Genomic DNA, 12,198 nt, shown 5'->3' on the forward strand with positions numbered 1-12,198 from the left:
TAAAACATTATTCTGGAGAAGAAGCCTTGCTCGACAACATGGTACGTAGCCTAGTACGTTAGTCGTTAGAGCTAGCTCATTAGCTTGAGAGGCGTAATCATATTTTTAAGAGTTGTGGTTACCATTGATTAATTATGTCTCTGCGTTGCATCCACGTATATCATAGTAGGAACAACGATGGATCATGGAGTCGACTGAAGTAGCAGAAAAGATGGTGCCTTGATGATCATGTCACCATGAAGGAATGCCAAATTTTGGTTATATCTTACCCAGGCAAGCCCCGATGCATAACCCCTATTATTCTGCACTTTATTTTATGCTTGTGCATTAAGTTTTAAGGAGTTGAACGAAACCACTTGCATATATATATATATATATATATATATGTTAGGATCATGTAGATTGCTATGCTATAGGATCCGGTAGAAGTCGAGTGATTACCTATCACTCGTGAGAGATAGGAAAGATATTATTGTTGTTATTATATTACTATCACATGGAATATATATGGAGGATAATTGGAGATCGAGCGGAATGGTACTTTATATCTAGACTTGGTTAGGAATATGAGCGAGGCTCAGATTGCACTTGTTCTGCCTGTGTTGACTGAGGATCGTTTATTGTTGTGGATGGTAGTCAGGTCACATACTTATTATCCTGAGCACATACTTGCTTATGGGAGCGGGAATGCTCATTACGCTCTTGTCGTGGATTTCAGCTCTTTTTGAACCGACTGATTGGAGGTGGGGAAAGGTGGAGGTCTAAGCACTATGCTGCGACCGGGTCTCAAGTGTAGGGGCTTGGAGTCCAAGTTTGGACGCGGACCTAGACCCCGTGACAGGAGTGGAATGGGTTGGTCTTGTTTGTGCCTGGGGTACAAGCGAGGCGTGTGTTTTGAGGTACCTAGTTGAGATACATTGATTCGCGAATCACCGTTTCTATGAGACGGTATGACTTGGCTATGGTCTAGCACCATAGTAAGAATTGGAATATGAAAGATGGTAAAATGGTTCTGATTGCTTACCACATGCTTGAAAGTAGCATAGGTGCTTATATAGAATGGTTAGTTAATGAACTAATGATGACTACTAATAAAATTGAATATAAGGACGCACGTTTAGTAATGCTTCCGTAGATGCAATAACACACAAGCCAAATAAGCCTTGCATATCCTTGGAGTCTTTTATTTTCCTCCTGTCGGGTAAGTCTTGCTAAGTAAAATTAAGTACTCAGGGTTTTATTTCCCCTGTTGTAGGTGATCGGAGGATACTTAGAGCTGACTCTTATGTGTGGAAACCTCCTGGTGGGCTCAGAGAGGATTCCTTTCACGCTAGACTGTAGTGTTTATTTATAACCCTCCCTAAAGACTTTTATTAGAAAAGATGTAAAATCTGCTAGCATCTCTTGTATATAAATGTCCACTATGTTAATGCTCCACCATGTCATTAAATTAATCTTTGCTTCCTCTGTAACTCTGATAACATTGTTATATTCCGCTGTTATAATCAATTGAGGTAATATTCTACTACTGTAATAAAGTGATGTAGGAAATGACTTAAGAATGTTATAAGCTTTATTCTCTCATTTATAATCCTGATGGAAAAATATGGATTTTTGAGTTTTCCCTTAGGGTGCGCTCGATGGAACTACGTAGTTTAGTGTCCTCTCTTGAGTACTTAGTGTCTAATGGAAGACAAGTACTCCTGGGAGGTATTAGATTAGGCAGTTCTGCCACACCGACCCCTAGGGCAAGCGACCCCTTGCCGATGTTCCTCTGCCTCTCCTTTGACGGGCGGTGGCATGGCTCCATGCTGAGGCGGTGCAGCTTGGTCCTCATACCAGGAATAGCCTCCACCAGCACCTAGCTCCTTGTATAAATAGAGGGGTACCCCCTCTACAACAGACACCATTTGGCATACTCCACAACACATTGATCAAACATCACTCTCCTCTCTAGTAGCTTGTAGCTTTATTTTTAGTAGTTTAGAGCAAGGCAAAGCTACCTTGGAGAGCTTGGCTCTTTGGAAGAAGAGACCTTTGGGTATGAATAGAAATATGAGTTCTTCCAAAGTCATGCTCTCATCTTACATTTATAGTCATACTTATAAACTAGAGTATAGTTATTATATTATGATCTTGATATATGAACTAGCCCATAGTTTGTGTGTCATGAAAGTAGCATACATGACTTTATGCTTAACTACTCATATAACTTATATAATCAGGTTTAGAGCTAAGTTGAGGTGGTGGTTCATCACGCTTTCGGGTGTGTCTAAGTCCTTTACCTATCGATCCGTAGGGTTAGGGACCCAGCAGAATTTGGGTAGTTTCTATATATGCAAGTGTGGTGCTTGGGTATGGAGCTACAGGTGAATGCATTGTCCCTCTCCATGGTTGAGGTGGTAGGTGGCAGATGGTGATAGCCCTGTCCATCCTTAGTAATCCCCCATGTTTGTTTGGGGTGTAGGAGTCTAAATTGTCACATGAGGTTGCTGGCAGACCAGTACTCGGTGGCCTCCTGACCTGCTTCACACTTAGTCCTAAAACTAATTATGTAATTTATATGATCATTAACTAATATTTGTATGACTATAGTAGACCAATGCCTACTTGACTTAGGATTATTCTTTTATTCTTTCTCTTTATTTTATCCTTTGAGGAATGCTAAGTGTGTGTCCACTATCTTGAAATCACCGTTTTTACCCCTGCTATAAACATTGGTGTACTTGCAAGCATTATTATTCATGTTCATATCCATACTAGACTCTTAATCAAATGCCTTTCTTTGGGAAAATATAAATAATGACACCCTAAATACTTTTCGGTTGAAATGCTACAATGATAGCTCCATGCGCTTGCGGATAAATATCTAAAATTGTTAAGGAACTATCAAGACTATTTCTTAGTAGCATTGCTACATACTAGTGATGTTGCTAAGTAATGCCAACAATCACTTCCAGCGCTGTTACTAGGGATACAAACCTAGTAGCTATGCTAAGAAGTGTCAACAGCATCTCACCATTGAAGCTTGGCGGATGAGCAAGGGCAAGGAAAAGGTTTCGCTGCGAACAGAAGGTAACTCCACCTCCCTGTCTCCCTAACTTTGCTTTAGTACTCGATGAGCGGTGGTTGCCATGCTCCCACGATCCCACGTGTGATCGTACGACGCGGCGGCGGTTGTCAGACCCAAGGCAAACATGAACCGCTGCATCCCTATCGGCCCGACCCCTCGAGCCAACCCAAGCACGCCGTCCACTCCGCGCATGCCTCCTCATGGGACTTGAGGGGATCTGACTGCCCTCAAGCCCATCGACTGCCATCAATGGTCCGGATTCACGTGCACCAACTGTCATGGCTTCTCCTCCGCTAGATCTGCTCCACATGGCCCGACGTCCCATCTCCCAAATGAAGTGGGACAGCGCGGGAGTGCACGCCATAACTCCTCCGTCAGGCGCGGCAGCCCAGGCACGATCAATCGCCTGAGCAAAGCATCAGTGGGAGGGATGTGCCTACAAGCCACCACTCCCACTGGCAAGGAGGGCCCACAATGGCCTCAGGGGCTACATCGACTCCCTAGACAGAGAAACCTGGCCCCTTAATCGATGGGCACTAGGGCAGCGCACCCCCAAAACCAACCAACTCCCCGAAGTTGGGTCCAGAGCTGCTGAGTGGGCCCAACAAGGGTCCCCCGTCGGAGCTCAGTGCACTCCTTGCGCCCTGACCTATGGCTATAGAAGGTCGGCCTAAGAAGGCCAACCCAAGAGGATCGGGGCCTACTGCCAAAGCCCCTAGAAGGGCGTGGTGCGTCGGATGATTAGGTGGCCTCGAGCCAGAGCCTAGACGCTCTTGATCACCCGACCCATGGCACGCTCTGACCAAAAAGAAGGGTGCCCCAGGCCTAAAGTCGGTAACTCCTAGATGAGTTCACCGAACCCTTGCTCGGGCCACAGACTTACGCGACATAGGACCAAAAAGGGGGTCAGCACCACTATCACTCAGCCTTGACAGCCATGCGTCCCCATCACACTAGGGAGAGGGCCCTATGCAGGGCATCACACACATCAGCGAAAGCCATTCCTGCCATGGCTAGCTCGGTCACCAGAAGATCAAATTCAGCCCTTCATTGCCATCATGAATAGGCCAAGTGAGGCCCCAAAGGGCTCGAGGGCTCCTTTTGAGATCCTAACATATGGGTATGTTAAGCCTCAGGATCAATGGTTCCTGACCAACCCCTCCAGGATTGTCCAAGGGCTCAGGGCTATACCCATCGGGTACGCTCGCGCACACCCTCAGATCAAAAACTCGACTGAGCCTGAGCACGCCACCGCCTCTACTCAGGGCTCAGGGGCTCGTCCGAGCCTTAGGCTCCCGACCGACGAGAAGCTTGAGCCCGATCCTTTGCTCTTGCTGGGACTATGATGCTAGCTAAGGCCTAGGCGCAAGAAGACACGCCCCAAGCCATCGAGACTCGTGGGCTCCCTGACGCTGCACCTTGGGCGCGGGTTCGCCGGCCACTCCCCCGACAGGGTCATGCACGGGGCATGACAGAAGAAGACAAGCTCCTCCTCAGCCTCCAGGGGCTCGAGGGCTTCTAGGCCCGCGCGTCAGCCCCTCAAGCCGACCTCCCTCGCCACCAAGAAGACTCTAGAAGGCGTGCCTGGGGGAGGCCGGTCCAAGCCGACACAGCCTGACGCTCAGCGTGTCAGAACAGGCCAGCCGGATGACGCCTAGGGCTTTTTGGGCTCCACAATATCGTCACGGTCCACAGAGCACCGCTGTGAAGACCCTCCTAGACTCCGGCGCATATAGACCATAGGCTCAACCCCCCAAATTGCCATATAGCTGACCTATCTCGATATATAAGGGGTAAGGTCGGATTCTAAAGGGGGGATGATCCGAGACAGATCATTCCATTCCTCACCGATCCGCTTCTGCTCGGCACCGAGGGTAGAGCAACCTAGAGAGGGGCACCAAGTGCTCCTCCACCGCACCCGTCGTCTTCCTCCTCTCTGACGAGGGGAAGGCTCTACCGACGGCGAGGCAACCTTAGGATTAGCACCGAGCTAACTTCTTACCAAATTTCTCTTTCTCATGTACAATCTATTGTAACCCCTGATTTTTGGTGCTCTTGAGTATAAGGATCATCAGCTGCTGGACGTAGGGCATCAATCGGTCCGAACCAGGATAAGCCATTGCATCCTCTATGTGATTCTTTTGTGTTCTTGAGTCCACCCGAGCCACCGGAGACTCGTACTGTGACACCGACTCGAACAACAATGCTTGTCGTGGTTCCGACCCCACGACACCACCCCAAGGTATTTCCCCATTAATTCCTCTGCTGCTCCACTTGACAGTAATACTCCACAACAATCAATGTAAAAAACTCAAGAGTCTCCATTATCCTCATGGATCGAATCCACAAGGCCAGCCACCAGCCAATTAACGCAAGAAGACAGAGGGTCTGAAACTTGGCTGAAACTGGCTGAAAAATACTGTTCTGGCTAAATTATTGTGAGAAAAAAAACACTATTTCGACTAAAAAAATAAACCAAACAAACTGAATATGGGGTAAGCCGAACGGAGCCGGATAGTCTCCATGCTCATCATCAGCTATAAGTCACAACCACCACCACCACCACGCAGGGACGTGAGCCCGCCGCACAGGGACGTGAAGCCATTGCTTGATCCTCATGCTGCTGCCTGACATTGATATCCACTCTGGCGCTGCACAGGGACGTGAAACTACCAAATTCTCACGCCTGATCGCCGCCAGCACCACCACCACCACGCAGGGATGTGAGCCTGCTGCTGCACAGGGATGAGGCTGCTGCTCGACGTTGATCCCCAGCCCGTAGCGGCACCGACAACCAAAACCATCTCCAGTCGAGCCACCAAAATCCTAATGCTTGATCCCGTCAACAATTCCATAAAAGGTGTGGCATGGTTATCTCCATCGTATAACGAGTAAATGGATCAACATACTCCTGATTTTCAGGTAATTTAGCAGTGAAAACTTGGTTGGGCACCGGTTCCCCAGTGGCCCACGCGCTGGACCGCCTACACGTACTCCTCTATGTGGGCGTATGTGGCTCGGCCGGGGTAGCCGCTGTGCTGGGCGCAGGCACGGTGGCAGCAAGGGGCGACGATACGATCGAGGAGCCAAAGTTAATTGTATGTGCATTACAATGATAAGGATACGTCAGGACTAGGGACAAAAACGCTACGGATATTTTCCGATCGTATTCGAAACTAAATCCGTTTAGAGGGGTTGAGATCTGTCCGTATCCGAGTCTGGATATCTAACATCTGATACCGTATCCGTATCCGAATACTCAAATCGCATATTTATAATATCGATATCCAATCGTATCCTATCCGACATAGTTGACACTATCCGTATTCGAATCCGAATCCGGACAGAAATATAAAAACAAATGTAATATCAGTGATATCCGTCCGTATCCGATTCGTTTTCGTCCCTCATGAGGTTGGGGCTGCAGGGTCCTTCCATGGGAGTGACATGACATGACATGGAAGGATAGAGAGTACGTGAGATGGAATTGCTTCAGGTAGAGTCTCGCTGTGGGCAGAGCAACAATTCATGTCTATTTCATGATCCCATACATGTGTTCTTTGTCACATGAGAAACCAATATCAGGTGCGAGGGAGCTTTATTTTTATGGTTTCATCATTTCATACTCAAATAAAATTTCATGTAAATTGTTGCAAAATTCCCACAACAACGTACGGGGTATTGGCCCTGTTCGCTTGTCTTAAAAATGGCTTGTTCGGCTTCTTTTTTCAACCGGAACATTGTTTTTCTCTCACAACAATTCAGCCGGAACAGTATTTTTCAGCTAGTTTCAGCCAAGTTTCAGACCAGCGAACGGGGCCATTGTCTAGTTTTTTCCATGAACAGGGATAACAATCGGATATTCCATGATATGAAATTAGATAGAAAATGATAACCAAAAGCGGATTAAAATACATCTATTTAGTATCCATATCAGAAGTGGATGCAAATACAGACATCTATATACAAGTCTTATTAAATATTAATCGGAACAAAATGAATACGCCCTAATTAAAGCGCCCGTCTCTTATAATGTTATGTTATGTTCCATTTTTTTCGACGAAAGAAGAATTATATTAGATAATAGCTGGGTATATCAACGCGTTACAATCACTCTGGATTACACTACAAATATTCAGAAATTGATTTTCATCTAAATTGTACCCACGGTATGAAAAGTTCCAGATCTCAAAACCAAGCCTATACGACGCTTTGCAGTATGGATGACCGCATAGGGAAACACTCGACAAAAGGCCTGAGAATAGATGCACAATGAACGATGGCCAATATTCTTACAGGCGGAGTTGAGAAACTTTTTCTTTCTAGTGTCTTCTTTTTGCCACTGAAGAATGAGGAAAATTGATCTAAAACTTATTCGTAAAATGGAGAAGAGACCGAAGAAAATTATTTCACTTGTGCATAATCAGCGAAGCTTGGCTTGTAAGTTCTTAAATTCGTATTAGCGTATCAACAAACTTCTTCTATTGAACCTGCATATTTCAGAGGAATGCCAACAGTGTGCCTAAGAACCTGAAAAAAGTTGGGATTGGGACCTACATCACATTTTCTCGTAGCCTCACTCACTGCCTCGCCCCATTCCTTAGGCAGTCGATTTTTTTTTTTTGAGAAATAGCCAGTCGAAGAAATGGTCGTAACCGTGTGATCTGGCATGGTTGGGATTCTTGGGCTTGCTGGACGGCCCATGGGATTTTTTGACTTGCTGGACGCCCACTTGACCCAACAAGGCTTTGTACCTGTGCTACCTGCGTCCGCCGGGCCAAGCGCAATATAAGCAGCACTGCCTCGCGCTTGCGCTGGGCAAAACCCTAGCAGCATCTCCTCTCCAGCGCCCGCCGCCACAGCTGCCGCTGCGCCCTCCTCTCGGTCCCGCCGTCCGTCGAGGTTTGTCAACACGTCCCTTTCCCTCCCGTCCTCCCGAACGATAGCAGATCCGGGCTTTGAATCGGCTTCGCGATGAGGTGGTAGAGCGTGTCAGGTGATGCGGATGGGGCTGGCGGAGGAGGACGACGGTGGCGTTGCGCGCGCCTCGTCGGCTTCTTGATTTATCCCTGCCCCTCCTGCTGCTTTGACACGATTGCCTTGATTCCTGACGCTCTTGTGCGTTCCCATTTAGGCTGCTACTGTGTATTTGGGTATTTAGTGTTGTGTTTTTGCATGATCCGTGAAGCATATTTACCATTATTACGGATGGCATCTTACACTGTGTCACTGATACATGAGTCACTGACTACCACTCACATCATAATGATGCTAAATATGTAAATAATCCGTAATGTTGTATTCTGCTTTTGCATTATCAGTGAAGCTTGTCTTGTAATTCTGGTATGCTGGCGTGATTGAAATCGATTCTTGGTTCTGGTCCACGGAGGCTGTTTAGTTAGTTAGTGAATAAGTACATCAGTCTGCAGCTGTTTGGTGCTGAGAGATCCCTCACTTTGTGGGTCTCCAGTTGGCAGCAATTTGGTGCTTGCTGATCAGCTGTGTAGGTTGTTTAGTGGTAGCTTAAAACCTGTCCAAGACTGCTTAGAATAATATCAGTTGAGTTCTGGTAATTAGATAGTGCATTGTTCAAGGATTCTAGTACTCACGAATGTTCGACCGCTACTTATACAGGCAGTGTGAAGCTGAAACACAACAGCTGCGAGCTAGGGTTTTGTCACCGCCACTCGCCCCTGTCCTCCCTAACAAACCCTAACATACCCCCTCTTTTGCAGCCATCGCTGCCATGGTATGTAGCTTTGCCACCTCTACCTCTGTGTCCTCTTTCAGATCTCAAAGTGCGCTGGCCATGACCGCTGTGTTGCTGTTTTTGCGCCGATGCTGTGCAGTCTGGGAGGAAGAAGACGCGTGAGCCCAAGGAGGAGAACGTGACGCTTGGCCCCGCCGTCCGTGAGGGCGAGCACGTCTTTGGCGTCGCCCACATCTTTGCGTCATTCAACGACACATTCATCGTAAGACACAGCAACCCCGATTCCATTCCCATCCAATTCTAGGCGAAGGATTCATAGAAACGAGCGAAAAATTGAAACTTACATGTGTGTTCGTGTGTGGTGTTGCAGCATGTGACGGATCTGTCCGGAAGGGAGACGCTTGTCCGCATCACTGGTACTTAGCCTTCTCATGTTTCTTTTGTGAGTCCCTATGAGACTGGGATTATTGTCTGATTGCAATGACATTGGTAGTGTTGGGTATTTAGTACCATTGCAATAAAGGGCGTACCCAGTGCAGAGAGCTCCCGCTCTGTGCGGGGTCTGGGGAAGGGTGTCAGTGGCAAGCCTTACCCTCGCCTGTGCAATGCGAGGAGACCGCGACTCGAACCTGGGACCTTGCGGTCATAGGCGGGCCATTGTAATGACTTTGGTAATGTTGGGTAGCCTATTTACTATCATAGTCTCTTTCTTTGTAAAGAGATGTAGCTGTAGTTGATCTATGCTACTGGGGTTACTCTCTGATTGCGATGACACTGTTATTTTTTCATATGCTTATTTGTGCTATTGTCTATTGACTGGCCCTTTCTATGTAAGGAGATGTAGCTGTAGTTGATGAATATGCTGCTTAGTTTGGCTGGTCGAGCATGCCATCCACTTCATTCAATTGCTTCAATTGCATTGTTTCCCTGGACGTGGTGTCTAGCGATGGACTTTGTGTGCTATCTTGGTTTATTTATGATAGAAGGAATGCTATATGGTAATGCTTTGTATTGGTTTCTAGTTGTCTTTCTCAAGCACGGCCCTTAAGATCGCCTCCCTTCCATTCACGTGGGAGCGTTTTGAGTCATAGCTGTGCAACATTGACAATGAGGGACCAGAGAGTTTTTCTCTGGGTCCTCTCTCTTCCTGTTTGTTTTTGGTGTCTTCATCTTGCTATTGTGTATCCTGTGGTGTTTGCCTGGTCTCAGTCAGTTGCTTTTTGCACTGATTTAGCTGAGTCATTCCTGCTGGGTACCATCGCTAAATTGAATGAAGGTGCCTATATCATGGAAGTGTAACATGATTTTTGTTTGTTGTGTTTCATCTTCTGTTTAGTTGTGTACAGTCCAGTTGCACTTTGTCTTACCAGTTATTTTTGGCTTCTATAACCTGTTGCTGAATCAAACATCAGATCAATTGAGAATAATTTCTAACTGCAGATTGGCTGTCTGTATATTTGCTCTGAGAGCTGAACTTATGACTACTGTCAAATGGTCTCCCTGTCACCAGTTAGTTGTGATTTAGTTTATATAGATACAAATAATATGTTCTGTTATGAGCTTTCAGACAGCTTTTTTTAAACCAGTTTGAGTTGGATTAAAGCTAAATGTTGTTTTGCCTAATGTCCTGGTTTCTTAAAGTTGTAAGTTCTTTTTCTAGTCACTCAGGTCTTCCTTTTTCTTTTTACTAGAATTTGACAATTTTTGCATTGTCTAGGTGGCATGAAGGTTAAAGCTGATCGTGATGAGTCCTCACCTTATGCTGCTATGCTTGCCTCACAGGATGTTGCACAAAGATGCAAGGTATTTTCATACTGTGGAAAAAATACATTACTTGATAAGTAGGTCCTCATTTTCTTATTTCCCATTTGCAGGAGCTTGGAATTACTGCATTGCACATTAAACTCCGTGCTACTGGTGGAAACAAGACCAAAACCCCTGGCCCTGGTGCTCAGTCTGCCCTTAGAGCCCTTGCTCGATCTGGCATGAAGATTGGCCGTATTGGTAAGCATTGCTGGCCTATGAATTTTCCCTTTTGCATCTTTCAGTCATCTGAGCTAGATTTAAAAAAGTCCTAGATGTCCGCTGCTGTATGTTATGCAGAACCTTGGCCTAGTATTTTGGGGCTAATGGGTAAACACGTACATGCTGTGCTTGGCAAGGGCAAAACTTCAGCTTGAGCTACTTTTAATAAGTGAAAACATGCTTGGCAAGGCCAAAACCTGAAGCTTGAGCTAATATGAACAAGTGAAAACATTATCTGGCTATTGTTCTGTAGTATGCCCAACTGGCACTTGGCATCATTGAACCAAACCCAGGGAGGACTAGGCTGTTGGCATCATTGAACCAAACCTGAAGGGAGGCATAACTCCATTAGAATACATCCTGTTTTAGATATACATAAACTGTAGAATGTACTGTGAATATAATCATCTTTTGATGAAAAGGTTTTATGACAAATCGAACTTTACCGTGGTTGCTAGAAATATTTGGTAGAATGTAGTTATCTTGCTTTGAAAGTTATATGACATCAAAATTTATTGTTAACCTGGGACTTCATTGTGTACAGAGGATGTTACTCCAGTCCCCACTGACAGCACTCGCAGAAAGGGTGGTAGGAGAGGAAGGAGGCTGTAATTTCAAGTCCTGTCCCCGCGGCCCTGTCAGATGTAGCAGTTCAAGTCAGCCAGCGTCTAATATACTCCTACTGAGGAAGTTTTTGGGATCTGTATTGATTGAAATTTTGAGGTGTCAACTCTTGGACGTTTTCTGTTTGTAATCGTTCTTGACAAATTATGTGGCATTCAACATAGCAAGGCACGAATTATGTGATTCCTAGCCATGAACTAGCTACATTGGTCTTGATCAAAAGAGAGTTTGAGATCTAGATTTAACTAACCAAGATTAGAGGAGAAGCTAGAGATATTGGTCTCAGTCACACCATACACTTTGGTGCATTGTTATCCTAAACGCTAAATGATAAATAGTTTGCCATTATTTGGACAAACCAGACGTTTAAATAGAACCGAATAAACGAAAACTGTGTCTAAACGGGCTAAATGACCATGTAGACGAACAGTGTTTTAGCATGACTCAGTTGGTCAGTCACACCATCCGTGGTGGTGTGACTAAGTCTCATGCCATGTCATCAACAACTTACGTGAAAAGTGTTTTCTAGACATCTCACTATATCTAGTTATTCAGACCAATATATGTGGCGTGGCTTTAGTAGAGTTGCGCCATCATTTGACAATGTAAGGGCTACCTGACAATTTAGTTTGGATGGTCTTTTAAAATGTTATTAGTTTCTTTTTCTTTTTTTTTTGCTAAAAAGAGTTGTCGACTAGCTGGCCACAATGGATGAGTCCATCCCAACAGGGCCGCCGGCTGGGGTGGGCTGGGCCCTTAGTGCTAT

The 12,198-nt window shown here is 45.8% G+C and overlaps 1 protein-coding gene across 1 annotated transcript; it reads left to right on the forward strand.

Moving 5' to 3' along the window:
• Positions 1 to 7,865: 7,865 nt before the first annotated feature.
• Positions 7,866 to 11,872, forward strand: LOC136463426 (small ribosomal subunit protein uS11y). The gene is made up of 7 exons (XM_066462429.1): positions 7,866 to 7,975; positions 8,708 to 8,822; positions 8,923 to 9,045; positions 9,154 to 9,199; positions 10,501 to 10,586; positions 10,658 to 10,787; positions 11,353 to 11,872. The coding sequence occupies exons 2-7, from the start codon at positions 8,820 to 8,822 to the stop codon at positions 11,418 to 11,420; spliced, it is 456 nt and encodes a 151-aa protein (XP_066318526.1). The 5' UTR covers positions 7,866 to 7,975; positions 8,708 to 8,819; the 3' UTR covers positions 11,421 to 11,872.
• Positions 11,873 to 12,198: the final 326 nt, after the last annotated feature.

Source organism: Miscanthus floridulus, chromosome 7 (assembly GCF_019320115.1).
Source record: "Miscanthus floridulus cultivar M001 chromosome 7, ASM1932011v1, whole genome shotgun sequence".
Taxonomy (NCBI): domain Eukaryota; kingdom Viridiplantae; phylum Streptophyta; class Magnoliopsida; order Poales; family Poaceae; genus Miscanthus; species Miscanthus floridulus.